This window comes from Crinia signifera, chromosome 4 (assembly GCF_055691185.1).
Source record: "Crinia signifera chromosome 4, ASM5569118v1, whole genome shotgun sequence".
Classification (NCBI taxonomy): Eukaryota; Metazoa; Chordata; class Amphibia; order Anura; family Myobatrachidae; genus Crinia; species Crinia signifera.
In genome coordinates this window covers 335,742,938-335,763,251 of record NC_139220.1, presented here as the reverse complement: position 1 = coordinate 335,763,251, position 20,314 = coordinate 335,742,938, and the positions used below count along the sequence as shown (strand labels likewise).

General features: G+C 52.1%; 1 protein-coding gene across 2 annotated transcripts; it reads left to right on the top strand.

The window, feature by feature from the left end:
* The first annotated feature begins 224 nt into the window (after positions 1–224).
* On the top strand, positions 225–11,540 carry ZMYND15 (zinc finger MYND-type containing 15). Of its 2 annotated transcripts, XM_083185799.1 has the most exons (14): positions 227–604; positions 2,749–3,104; positions 3,371–3,593; positions 3,990–4,145; positions 5,228–5,388; positions 6,427–6,561; positions 6,646–6,732; positions 6,837–6,953; positions 7,113–7,201; positions 7,876–7,977; positions 8,055–8,178; positions 8,355–8,413; positions 10,861–11,021; positions 11,313–11,540. In XM_083185799.1, exons 2-14 carry the CDS (start codon positions 2,753–2,755, stop codon positions 11,491–11,493), a joined length of 1,947 nt encoding a protein of 648 aa, XP_083041925.1. In that variant the 5' UTR covers positions 227–604; positions 2,749–2,752; the 3' UTR covers positions 11,494–11,540. The 2 variants fall into 2 exon arrangements, with proteins under 2 accessions (XP_083041926.1, XP_083041925.1); XM_083185800.1 differs by lacking the exon at positions 6,837–6,953 and having other exon boundaries at positions 225–604.
* The last annotated feature ends 8,774 nt before the right edge of the window (positions 11,541–20,314 follow it).

The following is a 20,314-nucleotide window of genomic DNA, read 5'->3' as shown; positions in this document are numbered from 1 at the left end:
GTTATTTACCCCAAGGCAATGCATGCTGGGAGGGCTGTACAATAAGGCACGAACCGTTACTGGACAAGACGCATTTCTCCAAACTTTAATAGCAGCTGATTGGCTGCTTTAGGGAACTCCCCCAATGCTTGATACAATGACAGTATATATGTGCACCTACGTGTAACTATAATGTCAGTATATATATATATATGCGATAGTAATCCCATATAACCCAGCTACAGCCAGACCCCAACTGCCAACTGCCGCCGGCAGTAGGGGTGAGGCCAATCTATGCTGCGCTGCAGGGGGGCAGATGTATCACCAGTCAGGGGCCACACACAGCACTCCCCAGATCCCCTGACCGTGTATGCTTACCAATGGGACCTTTCCAGGTGTGACGGTCTCAAAAAAAGGCACCAGCTAGAAAATCTTGAAAACATGACCTGTTAGGAGGCATCGCTGATAAATGTCATCATGTAGCCGGTATATATTGGGGATGGAGGGGGAGGGGATATTTCTCAGGGGATGGCATGAAGTCCTTGGAATACAGCAACCTGATACCAACTGCCCATCTGCCGTGAGACCACCGTTGGACAGACGCTGCATTGTACAGTGACACTGAGTATGTACTGCTTATACGCTTACTATATGTGCTTATAATGGTCGCACCGCTCTGTAGAATGGTCATGAGTATACGCCGACTCCAGGCAGTGATGGGGTAGACGGGTATAGGGTAGTATAGAGACATTATTACAGAGCCAGGCGGGTACAGGCTTGCTGGCATCCATACCAGGGAGGGACCTGTATGCCACCCTCGTATAAACGCCCTACTGGCTACACCCCCATGGGTATACAATCCCAGTAATCACCCCCCCCCCCTACAGCCCTGTAATTTGTGGGGTGCGCTCCTCCGACGCAACCTACAGCGTATAGAAGGCTTCAGGCTTGCGGGCCCTCGTCGGTCATTAAACACCAGACTTTCCCATTCATTCGTGTACTAGGCGGCTTCTGCAATGTTCTCTCACTGGGGCAGATGTATTAAGCCTGGCGAAGAGATAAACTGGAGATAAATTGGAAGGAGATAACGCACCAGCCAATCAACACCCAACGGTCATATTTTAAACACAGCTGATTGGCTGGTGCGTTATCTCCTTCTACTTTATCTCCAGTTTATCTCTTCTCCAGGCTTCATACATCTTCATACATCTGCCTCACTGTGAGCTGTGACAGTTTTTACTTTCACTTTGAGCTGTGATAGTTTTTAGCTCACAAACTCCCTGCCCCACCCCCAGTCCCTATCTGCCCCTACCTCCTGCCACAGCTCCCTCTCTCCATGGGGCTGATTCACGTTCAATCGCATTTAAGCAAATTCGGCCCCGTTCCGATGGTTTGGGGAATGTGCAGCTCCTCGGCGACTATCACAGGCGTATGCGGACATCGGGGCCGGGCAGTGGGCGGACAGGGGAATGGCGCATGGGGACGCCCAGCGTTTCCTGGGGGTGCCCACAAATATAGTGGGTGCTCCCAGAAAACCGCTGGGCGCCCGGATGAGAACACAGGAGTGGCGGAGGCTGCACGGAGTTAGCGGGTGATGTCACATGACGTCATATCCGGCCCTGTTCTCAGACGTCATATCCGGCCCCATATAAACAGACTTTTATTTGCGAACGGGGAAAAATCATTCCATGGTCTCGACCAACGTATGATTTTTTTTCCCCCCATACTTTCGCATGCTTCCGAGGAGATTTGTGGGTGGCGGGCGGCATTTATCTGCTCACTGAGCAGCGAACGACCACTGCTTATCATGCGGACCTGAATCAGGAACCATTTCCAGCAAGTTTGAATTGGATCAGTTTGTGTGCCAAAATTGCTTTCACTTTCTGTTATGACATCTTAGTATGTCAAGTGGCTGTAGTGGTTGCTGGCGGTACTTCACCTTATAGAGGTGAGGAGTATTAAGCCATATACTGGCCATCTCTAACCTCATCTCCATTCATACACCCTCCCGCCCTCTACGGTCGGCTGACGACTGTCGTCTCTCCTCCACCCTGATCACTGCTTCCCATGCTAGAATACAGGACTTTGCCCGTGCTGCACCCGTTCAGTGGAACGCACTCCCTCGCTCCATCAGACTCTCCCCGACCTTGCAAAGCTTCAAACGGGCACTGAAAACTCACCTATTCATCAAAGCGTACCCTTCCACTGCATAACTTAGTTCTGAGGCTTGTCTTCCATCCCCTGACACACACGCTGGCCGTCTCTGCCTGCTTACATCCTGGTATCTAACCACCACCCACTCGCTTGCACCTCTTGTAATCTGTCTGTCTCCCCTTCGTACTAGATTGTAAGCTCCTCCGAGCAGGGCCCTCTTCCCTCCTGTTGTCACAGCCCACTTCTCTTCACATGTCACTCACAGCTGTCCTATACTCCAACACTCAGTGACCATCTTCATACTCATCTCCATCATTGGCTTCTAGCCTCTAGTTGTATGTTGATTGGGTCCTCACTACTTACATTTAAGCTGTAATGTGTATTGAACTGTGGCGCTCTTTATTTGTACTGTATTTTTGTTATTTATGTTATGCCAAGTTTTGTCTCCCTGTATTGTTCCTTTGTACGGCGCTGCGAAACACTTGCGGCGCCTTATAAATAAAATTATAATAATAATAATAATATATATAGAGAGATCCATTGTAAAATATACACAGCTAATTTGTAGCTTTGACGGAACACCCGCCCCCCCCCCCCCCTTCCTCTTCTTCCAAGGCCAATGATGGAGTTTGTTTCTGGCTACCGTGACCCCATGGTGGAGTACTCAGAGCTGCTGTTCTGCTGGTACCAGCGTTACCTGATTGACTGTTTCGGCCTGATGGACGGGAACGTGATGAACCACAAGCAGGTGCAAAAGCTGAAGGCGCTGCCCCGTGACGTGTGCTGCTGGTCCCTCCATGTCCTGCGCAATCACAACATCAGCCTCCAGCCCAGGAACCCTGATCTGCAGCACGGAGAGGACTTCTACGGTGAGGACATCCTGCGCCTCAGTGACCTGGAGAAATACGTCAGTCTCGTGGACCTGGACGGACTTCCTGATAGAAAGTCCGGTGGCGGAACCCAGGAGCCAGGTGGGTGTAATCAGGAATAAACATGTTCCCCTTATTATTCACAACAGATTGCGAATAGGACACACAAGCAGCTTCTGCCGATTAAAATGATACACAGCATATACAGTGTGTAATTGCTACTGTATCTCCATACCAAATAATGTTACAGTGTTTGGCAGAAAACACAGCATTGCCCATTGGCGTCCGTATAGTATATACATTCTGGTATACAGCTGGTGGTGTCCTGGTAGCACCTGGATTGACGTTATCCATTTATTACCCCGCAGACGACCTGTGCCGGATTCAGTACCTGCTGGTAGTGGTGGATAATACCGGCACGGTGATGGGCTTCGATTTCCTGATGGCCGGCAGGGGTGACAGCCAGAGGGAGCGTCTGATGCCGGGAATCCGAGCTTATCATCTGCTCTGTCAGTGCATGCTTAGACCAATGGACAGTGGCCCGGCCCGGCGGCCCATACACGTGGCGGTGTCAGAGCCCCTGGAGCGCTAGTGAGTATGCAAGCCTGGTCTTTGTCCTGGGTGAGGTCATAGCGGGGTGGGCGGTGGGGCTGTGTTTTGGTTCCGATACAAATTTTGGTCCAGTTTAAAAATCGTTTTAAAAAACAATAATCATTGTTTAAAAGAAATCTATGAACATCCATAAAAACAGCTACATTTGTGTCCAAAGCCCGAAATTTGAATTTAAAATCTGAATTCCGAACCGCCGGGAACATATCAGGACTGGGTTTTGGTTTGGTTCAGATCTACAAAATTTGTGTGGATTCGTATTGGGAAATACTCCATTACTCCTGAATGAATGAATCAGCATAACCGCGAGTATTTCGTCTTCGCTACGTATGTCAGCGTTGTCGTCCTCTCATATTCTCCCTTTGACCCCCCTCTCAGCTTACTCGGCAAACTCCTCCCTTACTTGGGCATCCAAGTTAAAGAAGATCTGAGCACAAATTGGCCGACCAATGCAAGATTCAACTTGGCTGTGAAGATGACGCAGAACTGCCACGTGTGTAAGAAAAGGACGTTCGAGGCCCCACTCACCCCTTGGTAAGGCGAGTGGTATTAGAGCGGACGGGCAGGGGGGAGAGTACAGGAATGGGACAGTACAAGGTGTTGCAGGTATATGGTGTCATTTGCTTTACATCCATTAACATAAAATATCATGTTTGTATATAACCCTGTCCGTATAATCTGGAGTCACTCTGTATCTAAACTCAGTACTGTATGATCCAGTCTGTACAATCTGGAGTCACTCTGTATATATAAACTCAGTACTGTATGATCCAGTCTGTACAATCTGGAGTCACTCTGTATATATAAACTCAGTACTGTATGACCCTGTCTGTACAATCTGGAGTCACTCTGTAGATATAAACTCAGTACTTTTTGATCCTGTCTGTACAATCTGGAGTCACTCTGTATATATATACTCAGTACAAACTGGAGTCACTCTGTATATATAAACTCAGTACTGTATGACCCTGTCTGTATAATCTGGAGTCAATCTGTATATAAAAACTCAGTACTGTATGACCCTATGCATATAATCTGGAGTCACTCTGTATATAAACTCAGTACTGTATGACCATATAATCTGGAGTCACTCTGTATATATAAACTCAGTACTGTATGACCCTGTCCGTACAATCTGGAGTCACTCTGTATATATAAACTCAGTACTATCTGGAGTTACTCTGTATATATAAACTTAGTACTGTATGACCCTGTCCGTACAATCTGGAGTCACTCTGTATCTAAATTTAGTACTATATGACTCTGTCCATATAATCTGGAGTTATTATGTATATAAACTCAGTACTGTATGACCTTGTCTGTATAATCTGGAGTGACTCTGCATATAAATTGAGTACTGTATGACTATGTCCGTATAATCTGGAGTCACTCTATATATAAATTGAGCACTGTATGACTATGTTCGTATAATCTGGAGTCACTCCATATATATACATACCCAGCATTGTACAAAACTGTCCCTATAATCTGGAGTCACACTATATAAAGTCACTCTGTATATAACCCCAGCATATCCTTCCCTTATAACCCTTGTTCCTTCCTCTGCAATCCGGAGTCATATGTAGACCTCTTATGTATGTGATGACATCTTTCAGCAATCAGTGCCGCGCCGTTCTCTACTGCTCGGAGAAGTGTAAACGGCTTGACTGGAAGAAATGTCCATCAGATATCAGCCACGAGTACTGGTGTGAGAAGATGGCGCAGTTTATTCAGAGTGAGGAATCCCTGGCGGAACTGCCATTTTGTTTCAGCAAAGGTGAGCTCCGACCAGTGACATTCCTGGAGCTTATGTGGCCTGTTATGGGCTAGGAACCCGTGCCACCCCCAACTAGGGAGGCCAATCCTGGGATCGGGATCGGCGGGATCCCGGGATTTAGGCCTAAAATCGTCAGGATTTGAATCCCGGGATTAAAGGTTTCAATCCCGGGATTTCGGGATTAGTATCCCAGTGCTAAATGTACTATTTTTTCAAAGCCGGGCAGCGCTGAGCACTTTAGAATGGCTCAGATGCTGCCCGGCTGTCTGCTCCGATTGGTCCGCTCTCCGCTGTGTGCAGGTGCTCTGTGATGACAGGCATGACGGCGCCCAGGCTGCGCAGCGTGACCCCTGACATCATGCCACGCTGCGCAGCCCGTCCGCCGCCATGCCTGTCAGTGCACTAAATTCAGCACAAGCACACAATCGCTCAGCCGCCCGCCCGCTCCGCCGCTGGATGGATGGAGGAACATCGCTCCTGCTGCTGCCTGTCACCACTACCTCTGTAAGTGACAGCGCAGGGCAGGGGGATGGGGAAGAGTGGCGGGCGGGCAGGCGGGGCGAAGTAAGAGGGCATTAATATTGATATTTGGGGGGGCGGGTCATTTTTTGTTTTTTTTATTAGGGAGGCCAATCCCGGGATTCCCGGGATTGAGCATTTTTCAATCCCGAGTCCCGGGATTGAAAAAATGCCCCAGGATTGGCCTCCCTACCCCCAACCTTCTTCTGCCTAATGCTCTCCATTGGATATCACATTAACTATCCAATGTCTTCCCCTCTCATCCTTTTATTTATGATCCACTTCCTCACTTCCCTTTTCCATTTTCATCTTTCATTCATTCTGGTATTTTCTTCTCTCTGTTCTCCATCTGTCCGTCTCCTCATCCCTTCATCTACAGTACATCCGTTGACTTATGTCCTATCTTCTTCCTCATTCCAGCTTCTTCTTCTCTCCTGATTTTCCACGTCCCTGCTCTCTGTCCCATCGCTTCCTCTCTGGCGTTCTGTCCTTATGTTGTCCATGGTCTTCTCCTCATAGAGGTGACAAGTCGCTCATTTGACAAGGAGAAGTTCCTAAGTTCTCGGGCTCTCACCAGAGGATATTGGACGGTGGAGAGCGTCCATCACTACACCAGCTTCCTGCAGTGGAGGAAACCAGCATGGGACCTAGATGGTGAGAAACTTACTTAACCCGTGTTGGAACCAGTCCCATGTCCTTCTCTGGCTGCTATGGATGACAAAGGCGTATATGTTACAGGTGGAAGAGAACAATCTCAGCCCCTACTGAAAGACACAGAGATTCTTCTAAATCAGAAGCCTAAGGATAAGCTCAAGAACTCATTGGGTAAGTGGCTCAGCGGAGGTGACCTACCTATTCTAGGCCTTCTCTGCCTCTCCGGTCTCCCAAGCCCCATCTCTCCTCCATCATTGTCTCCTGTTGTATACTAGTGACCTGGAAGGAGTACTATGACTGGAGGGGCCTGGATTTAGACAATCCCGTAGCCGCTCTTCTCACCTATCCTCTGACCATCTATCACATCATCTCCACAATGGTTCCTCAGCACTGTGAGTTCTTAGGTGGAAGGGAAACTGCTCTCGACCCAGGACCATTGCCCTGCAAATGAAACAGGCCAATGGGCGCCATCGTGCGTGGGGACTTGTGGAATGGGTTGTGCAAAATAATCTGCTACGTTTAGTAACACTGACTCTTCCTTTGCCACTTAGTTCCTGAGCTGAATATCCTAAAGAAGCAGTCATTGAAGATCCACATTCTGGAAGCTGGACGGGAGTACACATGCATCCTCCTATTCTGGGTACGTTGTGGTCTTCTTCTCTGATGGCCAAGCTTGGGATAGAGGAAAATGTTCTGGCTCATGGATTACATAGCTACAGCCCAATCACGCCCTTATAATGTTACCGGGAGAGGGCGCAGGAATAGTGACATTAGACTAGTACGGATGAAGAACTTGAGCCAGGTCCTTTCCACCCATGTGGGGACCATTTATCAATGAGTTTTAGCTGTTTAAAACTCACTGCGTATGCTAAATGGTGCTTCAGCCAATCAGCACCCAACTGTCTTGTTTCTCACACACGACAGGAGCTGATTGGATGGAGCATCATGTATGATCCGCAAGGAGTTTTAAAAGGCCCATTCTGATTCTCCGCGGAAATATACAGCCTGATTCAGACCTGCTGCTAAGCAACATATATATATATATATATATATATACCCCAACGCCCTAGGTCTACAGAAGAGGCAAAGATCACCGCTAATTAGCCCGATCACAGGTTAATGAGGGATCCCTCCAAATGTACATTCATGCACAATCAATACCAGTAGCGGCAGGGTTCTTTACTGTAAGGGCGGATAATCCTGCAGACCCCATGAAGCGATGATGGTGAATTCACCAGCAGTAACACGGACCTGCGTCTTCGCTCACCCTACTTATGTGGCGATCATTGATAATGTATGACATCTTTCCGGCAGGAGCTGGCGGTGTTGATGCCCAACGTGGTGTTTGAGCTGGTCTTTGTGGGTACAGACCTCCCAGCGGAGGAGGACGAGAGAAGCTTCATCATACACCAGAAGGTGAGCTGATCGGGCGATCAATAAAGGGGTTAGATAGGGTTATCACCCTATAATGTCCCTCCCTCCCCTTCCCGCAGGAGTCCGAGGTGGTCTGCTCCGATGACACGCTTACTAACGGGAAAGGAGTGCGCGGAGTACATGTCAAAGTCCACGTCCGGCCCTATCACAGCCTCCAAGCGGCCAAGCCGGACCTTGTGATTGGTGTGTACCGTGGCAGATATTCTGGGGGCGGGATTAGGGGTCTCTTCCTTGTAGAAATGGTAGAATGTTCTCTTGTATCCCCAGCATTGTATGTACAGCATATAAGGGATCCGTATACAGGGACTGTGGGATATATAATGCTATATACCACATACTAATAACCACCTCTTCTGTAGGATTCAACTCTGGGTTTGGATTAAATGATTCCTGGCTGAGTACACTACCACGTCTGCAGGTATGTGACATAATATAGCCATTGTCCCCTGTCACATATCAGCGGGGTGACACAGACAGAATGGAGCTGTGAGCCTGCCCCTCCCCCTGCAGGGTGACACAGACAGAAGGGAGCTATGAGCCCGCCCCTCCCCCTGCAGGGTTATACAGACAGGAGGGAGCTATGAGCCCGCCCCTCCCCCTGCAGGGTGACACAGACAGAAGGGAGCTATGAGCCCGCCCCTCCCCCTGCAGGGTTATACAGACAGGAGGGAGCTATGAGCTCGCCCCTCCCCCTGCAGGGTGACACAGACAGAAGGGAGCTATGAGCCCGCCCCTCCCCTTGCAGGGTGACACAAACAGAAGGGAGCTATGGGCCTGACCCCCCCCCCTCCCCTTGCAGGGTGACACAGACAAAAGGGAGCTATGAGCCCGCCCCTCCCCCTGCAGGGTGACACAGACAGAAGGGAGCTGTGAGCCCGCCCCTCCCCCTGCAGGGTAACACAGACAGGAGGGAGCTATGAGCCCGCCCCTCCCCCTGCAGGGTTATACAGACAGGAGGGAGCTATGAGCCTGCACCTCCCCCTGCAGGGTGACACAGACAGAAGGGAGCTATGAGACTGGCCCCTCCTCCTGCAGGGTGACAAACAGAAGGGAGCTATAAGCCTGCCCCTCCCCCTGCAGGGTGACACAGACAGAAGGGAGCTATGAGCCCGTCCCTCCCCCTGCAGGGTGACAGACAGAAGGGAGCTGTGAGCTCCCCTTGCAGGGTGACACAGACAGAAGGGAGCTGTGAGCCCGCCCCTCCCCCTGCAGGGTGACACAGACAGAAGGGAGCTATGAGCCTGCCCCTCCCCCTGCAGAGCGAGACACAGACAGAAGGGAGCTGTGAGCCTGCCCCTCCCCCTGCAGGGTGACACAGACAGAAGGGAGCTATGAGCCTGCCCCTCCCCCTGCAGGGTGACACAGACAGAAGGGAGCTGTGAGCCTGCCCCTCCCCCTGCAGGGTGACACAAACAGAAGGGAGCTGTGAGCCTGTCCCTCCCCCTGCAGGGTGACACAAACAGAAGGGAGTTGTGAGCCCGCCCCTCCCCCTGCAGGGTAACACAGACAGGAGGGAGCTATGAGCCTGCCCCTCCCCCTGCAGGGTTATACAGACAGGAGGGAGCTATGAGCCCTCCCCTCCCCCTGCAGGGTTATACAGACAGAAGGGAGCTATGAGCCCGCCCCTCCCCCTGCAGCGTGACACAGACAGAAGGGAGCTATGAGCCCGCCCCTCCCCCTGAAGGGTGACACAGACAGAAGGGAGCTATGAGACTGGCCCCTCCCCCTGCAGGGTGACAAACAGAAGGGAGCTATGAGCCTGCCCATCCCCCTGCAGGGTGACACAGACAGAAGGGAACTGTGAGCCCGCCCCTCCCCTTGCAGGGTGACACAAACAGAAGGGAGCTATGGGCCTGACCCCCCCCCCCCCTCCCCTTGCAGGGTGACACAGACAGAAGGGAGCTGTGTGCCCGCCCCTTCCCCTGCAGGGTGACACAGACAGAAGGGAGCAATGAGCCCGCCCCTCCCCCTGCAGGGTGACACAGACAGAAGGCAGCTATGAGCCCACCCCTCCCCCTGCAGCGTGACACAGACAGAAGGGAGCTATGAGCCCGCCCCTCCCCCTGCAGGGTGACACAGACAGAAGGGAGCTATGAGCCTGCCCCTCCCCCTGTAGGGTGACACAGACAGTAGGGAGCTATGAGCCTGCCCCTCCCCCTGCAGGGTGACACAGACAGAAGGGAGCCATGAGCCTGCCCCTCCCCCTGCAGGGTGACACAGACAGAAGGGAGCTATGAGCCCGCCCCTCCCCCCCTGCAGGGTGACACAGACAGAAGGAAGCTGTGAGCCTGCCCCTCCCCCTGCAGGGTGACACAGACAGAAGGAAGCTGTGAGCCTGCCCCTCCCCCTGCTAGGTGACACAGACAGAAGGGAGCTGTGAGCCTGCCCCTCCCCCTGCAGGGTACAGACAGAAGGGATCTATGAGCCCGCCCCTCCCCCTGCAGGGTGACACAGACAGAAGGAAGCTATGAGCCTCCCCCTCCCCCTGCAGGGTGACAGACAGAAGGGAGCTGTGAGCCTGCCCCTCCCCCTGCAGGGTACAGACAGAAGGGATCTATGAGCCCGCCCCTCCCCCTGCAGGGTGACACAGACAGAAGGGATCTATGAGCCCGCCCCTCCCCCTGCAGGGTGACACAGACAGAAGGGAGCTATGAGCCCGCCCCTCCCCTGCAGGGTGACACAGACAGAAGGGAGCTATGGGCCCGCCCCTCCCCCTGCAGGGTGACACAGACAGAAGGGAGCTATGAGCCTGCCCCTCCCCCTGCAGGGTGACACAGACAGAAGGGAGCTGTGAGCCTGCCCCTCCCCCTGCAGGGTGACACAGACAGGGTGAAAGACGTTACATACCTGGCTGTTGTATTTCAGGCGCTCAGGGTCCCGGCCTACTTTTCGGACTGCTCTCAGTACAGCTGTGAGGTGGATGCACAGGTGGTTACCACAGCAACGGGTGGGACGCTCAGCGCTCCTGTACTGAACCCATTTCGCTCACCCTTGAGAATCGCCGCCACTGATAACTGCATGCCGTGGTGAGTAGCCGCGTCCGTGCATAACGCAATGATCACCGCGTCCCAATGCCGTGCCGCGGCTCCGTCATCATGCCTTCCAGGACTTAGGGTCAGTGAGGACAGATAAGTCCTTCGTAAGGGCCTGAATCAAATGGCTCGCTAAGCAGTGAAGATTTACTGGTGGGCGAACCCTCTAACGCCGCCCAAATCGTAAATCAGAATAATTACAGATGATATATAATAAGAGATAAAAGGTATATTGGTATTAAGGCCATAGATCTGATGGTGTGACGTTATCTTCCCGTATCCAAGGTACAACAATGCGTTTCTCTTCCATCTGATCTACAAATCTGCCCAGAACAACCCCAAGACGCGCTATGGCCAAGTGCCCAGCGAACAGGCGCAGGCCCCGCCCCCCGAGACCGCCCCTAAAGCCCCCGCACGTAGGAAGAAGCAGCAGAATGGGCGGCACCATTGTAGAAAGCACAAATAAGGCCGTCGCCTATAATCGCTGCTGGGAATAAAGGACTATCACATCTCCTGTTATGTATAATTGTTTATATTGCCGACTGTCCTGCCGACGCAACTTTTATTTTAAACTCTTTGTTGACGTTTACAGACAGAAGCATGGACGGTTCTGGCTGATCTGTGCAGGCGTCCGTCTACCTCGCACCTTGTCCTGAAACGCGCATCGCAAGGTGCGAGATCATATACGGAAATAATGATGGTACGTATACTGAACCTTGACCCACCCAACCCTAACCCCCCCTATTGCCCATCTCTAACCCTACCCCATGCCACCTAACTGTATTGTCCTTTATGCTTCCTAACCTAACCCCCCCCCCCCCCCCCCCCCCGCAGCCTATCCCACCCATCATAATCACAATCGCCGGCCGTTGGGATTCCGACATCGGCAGCGAGAGTGATGCTGGTATTCCGGCGCTGGTGTCAGGATTGCCCCACCAGGATTTTGACTAAAAATTAGGCCCACCGCCCTGCGTATCACCTATTCCCACGCCAGCATGGGGGGGGGGGGGGGGGGGGTATCATTCGATGGTCCAGACCATTGAATGTTTCTCCCCCATTCGCAAATAAAAGTCTGTCTAAACTGACTTTTATTTGACTTGTAAATGGGCAAAAACGGGGTGGGTGCTGACGCCATGGGACGTCACTCACCCGCCCCTTGCAGACTTCGACCCGCCTGCGTTCCCATGGGGACACCCAGCGTGTTTCTGGGCACATTCACTATTTTTGTCTTCATGCGCCAGCCCACTGCCCGCCCCCCTAAATCGGCTTGTACACATGCGCAGAGCCACACCACCGGCCCGCGGAGAAAATACGCCAAGGACCGATCCAACAAGAATCAGGCCCTTTGTACAATACTGGTTTATGGATCACAAAAGCCAACAACCCTAGTACTTTACAGAACTCCTTAGGGACTGATTTATGGAATTGGACGACTGAATTGGACGACTGATTAATTTACACAATAAAATCAGAGAGAATTCTTTACAGATTTGCTGCAACTCAAGAAAAAATTTATTTCAAATTCACAAATTAAAGATTTCGCTGTAAATTTTGCAGAAAAACAATATTGTCATGACATGAATATAAGGAGAAAGAACAGTCGGCATTCTGTAATCTCACGAACGCTCGCAGAGACGACGCACAGACTTCAGCCTCATCTTCCTCATCCTCTGCGCTATACACAATCCCTCATGAGTATTATAATTCCAAAGCGTCAGTAAATTAGCGCTGCCGACCATAGAGAAGCCTGACGCACTGATCTGCCCTATGCAATTGTGATTATGTGGTAACACGAGCAGAAACAGACCGTTCAAATGAGCGCCCACTGCGAATGCATCATACGCATACGGTGCCGCGTTGCTGCAGAAACATCGCTGACAATGGCGCACATCGCAGAGCCTCTGTAGATGCGCAGACGCAGCTGATCTTCCGTGTGCGCACGCCCAGAAGACACCGTCCGAACGGCCATGAAACGCTGGCGTTAACCCACCCATTCCCCCGGCCAAACGCTGACTTCCTGTCAATCACTTTGGCCCTTATTCTGATCGGTGCGGATATGTCCGCGTGCGTTCGTGCCGCCGATGTTTTGTGTCTGCGCATGTGCAGAGGCGTCTCTGCGCATGTGCGAGCGGGGCGTACGGCCAAATCCCGCATGAAATGTGGACACTACGAACAGGGGGTGGAGAGGGGCGTGAAGGGCTATTTGGGCTCATTACCATATGCATACGCCCCGCGTTTCATGGGCGTTCCCATGCAAACGCTGGGCGTACGTATGGTAATGCGGCCGTGACGCACGTGTAGGGGGCGGACATATGACATCGCCGGATGTCAGCTGCCCGCCCAGATCCCTGCTTTTGCACGGAAAAATGTCCGTGTGGTCTGAGGTTGCGGGAGCTGGTGGAGCACTCGGTCCTGCATTCGATGGTCTGCGACCATCGAATGATGGGGGAGGTTCCCTGAGATGGAGGAGGCGTATTCCGTGAAAAATACACGTGCGGTCCATTCGGCCAGCTTCTTACCGCGTACGGACAGAGTTGGCGATCCATATGGAAGGCGGGGTTTCGCACGCACGGTCCTGGCCGCATAATCGGATCCGGCCGCACCGATCAGAATAAGGGCCTTTGTGACTAAACTGAACTCCCAAATCACTCGGTGTGCACTACGGCGCAGACGCATGCGCAGAGTGAAAACATAGCACCTGAATGACCCCCACAGTGCTAGGGCAAATCTGATGTCTACTAAATGTAACATGAAGTACAGTCCTGTATGTGCACAATCTGCTATATACATACAAAATATGTGTGTGTGTGTGTCCTGAAGATATCGAGCTTATTTTCTTCGTACAGCAGTCTTCATTTTCCGATTACGGCTTGATGAACCGGTTACAAATCTTCCAGGATTTAAATCAAACATGTTGTTTTCAAACTGAGACCCAAAACCACCGCCTGGAGCCATATTGAAGCCAAAAGCAGGTTGGGCGCTTGGCGGCGGAGATACAGGAAGATTCTGGACGCTGTCAGCCTGAGAGATAGCGGGATACAATAATGAAGATGCTGAAAGGCCAAAAGCTGGCGTCTTGGTCTGGCCGGTGCTCTGTCCAAAGGGTGGGAATGGACTGGCAGCGGCAAGAACAGGTGCGGCTTGGGCACACTCACCAAATATAAATGGAGTAGAGTTGTTCACGTTGGGTGCTGTGAGGTTAAGGCTTGGAGGGTCTGGTGCCCCAGAAGCTAAGGTTGTAACAGCTGGAGCTGCACTTGCAGATGTTCCGGTCACCTTACTTGCCTGGCTGGAGAGCACAAAGGCAGACTTTGAGTCATTTGTAGTCCCGAACGAAGAGCTGGTGGTCGGCTTCCCAAACACAATGTCACTCTGTCCAAAGTCTGGGTGCGGATTGGCGGTAGCAAGAACAGGCACAGCTTGGGCTGGTGCGCATGCACTTAAGGTAAATGGAGTAGAGTTGTTCACGTTGGGTGCTGTGACGTTAAGGCTTGGAGGGTCTGGTACCCCAAAAGCTAAGGGTGTAACAGCTGGAGCTGCGCTTGCAGATTTGCCGGTCGCCTTACTTGCCTGGATGGAGAGCACAGTGGTAGACTTTAAATCATTTGTAAACCTAAACAAAGAGCTTGTTGTCGGCTTCCTAAAAACAATGGGTCGGGTTGGTGCACTAGAAATGCCGAACAAACCACTGGAGCTTGCTGACGTGCTTGTGATAGCCCCACTTCCAAACATGTTCCTAGAACTTGAGGTACTCACAGAGGCCATTGTGCCAAACACATTGGTGGGAGTCATGGCCACAGACGAGAATGCAACTGTGATGCTGGAGCAGGTGGGAGCCAACAATGAAGCCTCAGTCTGGCTGGTGCTCTGTCCAAAGGCTGGGAGCGGATTGGAAGAGGCAAGAAAAGGCGTGGCATGGGCTGGTGTGCACTCACCGAAGGTAAACGAACTAAAGTTGGTCACGTTGGGTGCTGTGACGTTAAGGCTTGGAGGGTCTGGTGCCCCAGAAGCTAAGGTTTCAACATCTGGAGCTGCACATGCAGACGTTCCGGTCACCTTACTTTCCTGGCTGGAGAGCACAAAGGCAGACTTTGAGTCATTTGTAGTCCCGAACGAAGAGCTGGTGGTCGGCTTCCCAAACACAATGTCACTCTGTCCAAAGTCTGGGCGCGGATTGGCGGTAGCAAGAACAGGCACAGCTTGAGCTGGTGCGCATGCACTTAAGGTAAATGGAGTAGAGTTGTTCACGTTGGGTGCTGTGACGTTAAGGCTTGGAGGGTCTGGTACCCCAAAAGCTAAGGGTGTAACAGCTGGAGCTGCGCTTGCAGATTTGCCGGTCGCCTTACTTGCCTGGATGGAGAGCACAGTGGTAGACTTTAAATCATTTGTAAACCTAAACAAAGAGCTTGTTGTCGGCTTCCTAAAAACAATGGGTCGGGTTGGTGCACTAGAAATGCCGAACAAACCACTGGAGCTTGCTGACGTGCTTGTGATAGCCCCACATCCAAACATGTTCCTAGAACTTGAGGTACTCACAGAGGCCATTGTGCCAAACACATTGGTGGGAGTCCTGGCCACAGACGAGAATGCAACTGTGACGCTGGAGCAGGTGGGAGCCAACAATGAAGCCTCAGTCTGGCTGGTGCTCTGTCCAAAGGCTGGGAGCGGATTGGAAGAGGCAAGAACAGGTGTGGCATGGGCTGGTGTGCACTCACCCAAGGTAAACGAACTAAAGTTGGTCACGTTGGGTGCTGTGATGTTATGGCTTGGAGGGTCTGGTGCCCCAGAAGCTAAGGTTGTAACATCTGGAGCTGCACATGCAGACGTTCCGGTTGCCTTACTTGCCTGGATGGAGAGCACAGCGGTAGACTTTGAGTCATTTGTAGTCCCGAACGAAGAGCTGGTGGTCGGCTTCCCAAACACAATGTCACTCTGTCCAAAGTCTGGGCGCGGATTGGCGGTAGCAAGAACAGGCACAGCTTGGGCTGGTGCACATCCACTGAAGGTAAATGGAGTAGAGTTGGTCACATTGGGTGTTGTGACGTTAAGGCTTGGAGGGCCTCGCGTTGCCCCATAAACAAAGGGTGTAACAGCTGGAGCTGCACTCACAGATGTTCCAGTCGCCTTACTTGCCTGGCTGGAGAGCACAAAGGAAGAATTTGAGTAATTTGTAATCCCAAATGAAGAGCTGGTGGTCGGCTTCCCAAACACAATGGGTCGGGTTGGTGCACTAGAAATGCCGAATAAACTGTTGGAGCTTGCTGACGTGCTTGTGATAGCCCCACTTCCAAACATGTTCCTAGAACTTGTGGTACTCTTGCCTTGAAAGATGGATTTCGGGGCTCCTATATCTGCTGCTTTGGAAAGAAGGTCGGATCCTCCTACACCCGCGGCCTTTTCCCTGATCTTCTCCTCTGCGCTCCTGGACTTCTTTCTCAGCCTCCGCTGACCTTGTGGTCAGTTTCTGCAGAACATCTCTCAGCTTCTCCTTCTTCTCAGTTTCTGCAAGCACCTCCACTGTGTGTCCCTGATGTTCATCCAGTCTGCAGTACACACAGATACAGGCAGCATCCTCAGTGCAGTAATACTCCAGGATCCTGTTATGGACGGAGCATTTTCTGTTCCGCAGGGCACTGGTGGGGTCACATTAAGACGTGTTGTGCTGACTTGCTGTGTACATCTCAGGTGTCTGTCACACAGGTGAGCCTCACACCACAGACAGGACTTAGCGGCAGGTGAGGGGTAGAGAATACAGTACGTGCAGAGGATCCCAGTCTCCTCCTGTCCATGTCGGTTAGATGGTAACATGGCCACTATGTTACACAGCGTTATGTTCCTCTGCAGTGCAGGACGCTCCTGACTCTTTGCTCTGCACTCAGGACAGCTATAAACTCCCAATTCATCCTGTTTTATCCAGCTCATGATCAATACAGACCCGGCAGAGGTTGTGGCCACATCTCAGGGTTCCAGGATCTGTATAAATTCTCAGGCAGATGGAACAGTCCAGCTCCTGTCTCAGATCAGCAGACGCCATCGCTGGCAGCAGGAGAGAGAAATGAAAGTGAAAGTCTCTGATGCTCAGATACCAGTGAGGTCACATTCTGCACACAAGGCTGAGCTGTCACTACAGGCTGAGCTATACTTAGACATCTATACCAGAATTACTACAGACAGTCCAGAAATCAGGTCCAGATTATGGAGACACGGGTAGTGTCCAGATATCCATGCCGCACGTTCGCGCTCAGTCTTGCATGTGATGCTTTGCCGGGGGTCTGCACATGCGCGATTAGCACTGACCCCCCTGCTGACCGCACTGCCCAGCGGTACTACAATGGGCTACTGCCATCTCAGAATGGCGGTAGCCCCGGGACCCACTGCAATGCTGTTATTGAAACAGCGGGCAGCTTTGCTTCCCCCACAGTAACCTATGGGGGATGTGGCGGCAAGCAATGCAGGAGGGATCACAAGATGGATCGGAGATTCCTGCTGCGGTCCCTCCCGATACATTCTGGTGATACTTAATATTTGCAGCTAACCAGTTTTCGGGGAATATTATATGATAAATGGGCCCCTGGATCACTTACAGCTTTCTCCCCTCCTATCACTCTACTGGTTGGGAAGCTCGATCGGCAGTTCATGAAACCTGATACTCCTGTATTTTGGCCTGCACTGCACACTGTCCTGATCGCACACTGGTTGTGCTGCTGCTCGAGAGGGAGAGCTAGTGATGTCAAAAGGGATATACCATCTCCTTTTATATATATTTACCGCACAAGTTGTGACATAAGGTAACAATAACACACTTGATGGCATTTATCCCACAGGTTACCATAGTGATTACCAGTGGCATATTTATAATTTATCACACTGGCCGGGTCCATCAGATACACACACAGCTGATCACCCAGGACGGGCCCTTTGGACACACACATTAATGGGAAAAGGTTATGAAAACAACCTTTTTGCAACCTACATCCACTTGCAGGGGGGGGGGGGGGGGGGGCAGCCAGTGATGGGATGCAGGGGAAGCTGTGGGCCCAGGAAACTGCTCTAGCCCCATAGCAGTCCCGGTAGTAACGCCAGCGTACCTGAGCCTAGTATGTACTGTTGGGATTCTGACCATTGTTGAAGAACAAATACAAATTACTTCTTAGGAAGTCCTGTTACTAATAGGTGAAGGAAACGCGCTGAGGCTGTAATATACCCTGGCTCTGGGACCTGTAGGGTGTATGGGCTGCTACTGTTCCTTCTGGCTCAAATAAGTGTATTACGCACGGATTAAAACTGTGCACGTTTCCACCATATACATATATATATAAACTAACTAGGTGATTCATCGCGCCCTACGGGCGCTCTTCACACCGGCGTAAGGGGCTACGCCCCTTAATTTGTGAACATTTGTATTGTGAGAAATATGGTTTAGAATTGTATGAAAGATGCCCTGTATTGCAGCTTCTGGCAGTGGGTGAGGGTCCAGCGTGGCAGCACAGGAGTACCGGTACGGTGGCCCTGAGTCAGTGTCTCCTCCTACTGGGTGGGAGTTAGGGTGCATGAGAGCAGGAGGCTGGGATATGAGGCATGATAGGGTATGTGGGCAACACAGCGTCAGCGATTACCCAGTGTTGGAAGTTACGGTTCAGGAGAGCAGGAAGCTGGGTAGTGATAGGGGTGTGTGGGCATACGGGGGACTAAAGAGGGTGGTGGACACTGTGCAGCTTCTGCCAGTGGGTGAGGGTCCAGCGTGGCAGCACAGAAATACAGGAGTCAGTGTCTCCTCCGGACTGGGTGGGAGTTAGGGTGCATGAGAGCAGGAGGCTGGGCGGTTAAAGCATGATAGGGGAATGTGGGCAACACAGGGTGAGCGGGTCTCCACTGGCGGAAGTTACGGGGCAGGAGAACAGGAGGCAGGGCAGTGTCCTCCCACATTGATGGCTAAAGTATTCAACATCGGCCATAAACCATCGATTATTTGAAAATCATTGATGGTCGATGGGCATCCCTAGAACTGGAGGAGGGTGGGGGACAGTATGCAGCTCCCGGCAGTGGGTGAGCGTCTCCTCCCACTGGGAGGGAGTGAGCGTGCATGAGAGCAGGAGGCTGTATAATAGTGGTATGTGGGCAAGACATTGATAAAAGTTGTGGCGCTGGTGCAGAGGGCAGTGGGAAACCTGCAGTGCGGCAGCCAGGGCCGGATTTCCCACCTAGGGGCGGTACCTGCTTGTGGTGGTACAGGATCCCCCATTGTCCCGGGGGTACGTGAAATGCGGGGCCGCGGTGGTCCGCTGGGGGGTGGAATTGCCGGAAGGGGGTCTGCAAATTGCGGGAGGGGGGGTGGTGTGTGGGGGTCCGCGGTTAGCGGGAGGGGGCGGGGGTCCGCAAATCGTGGGCGGGGCGGGCGGGGGGCTTGAATCGTGGGAAGGGGGGTCCGCAAATTGCGGGGAGGGGGGTTGTTGGGGTTAGTGAATTGCGGGAGGGGGGGTTGCGGAGGTCCGTGAATCGCGGGAGGGGCGTGTGGGGCCCTTTTAATGCCGGGAGGGGTGGTCGCAGGGGTCCCGCGAATCGCGGGATGGGAGGATGCAGGGGTCCTGCGAATCGCGGGAGGGGTCGCTGGGGTCCCGCGATTTGCGGGAGGGTCGCGGGGGTCCCGCGTTTCGCGGGAGAGGGTGGTCGCGGAGGTCCAGCGAATCGCGGGAGGGGGTGGTCGGGTCTGGGACGGATATTAGACAGCACTTACATCGACAGCCATTACATCGACACCATTAGTTCGACAGCTCAATAGGTCGACATACCATTAGGTCGACATGTCATTAGGTCGACATGTCATTAGGTCGACATGTCATTAGGTCGACATGTCATTAGGTCGACACTGCCGTTAGGTCGACAGAGTCTATGTCGACAGTCAAAAGGTCGACATGGGTTTTTTCACTGTTTTTTGGCCGAAATGTCGACACAGTCGACATGGACACAGTTTGAAGTGTACCGCAGCCGCTCGCTATGCTTCGGACACGGTGCCTCGCTGCGCTTGGCACACTATTTTATTCTCCCACCACGCCCTAGTGGATAGTAGCGCATGAAATACCGCCTGTCGGCACATGTCGGCTCAATAAACAGTGAAAAAGCCATGTCGACCTTTTAACTGTCGACATAGACACTGTCGACCTAATGGCAGTGTCGACCTAAAAACATGTCGATCTAATGAGCTGTCGACCTAATGAGCTGTCGACATAATGACATGTCGACCTAATGGTATGTCGACCTAAAACCATGTCGACCTATTGAGGTGTCGA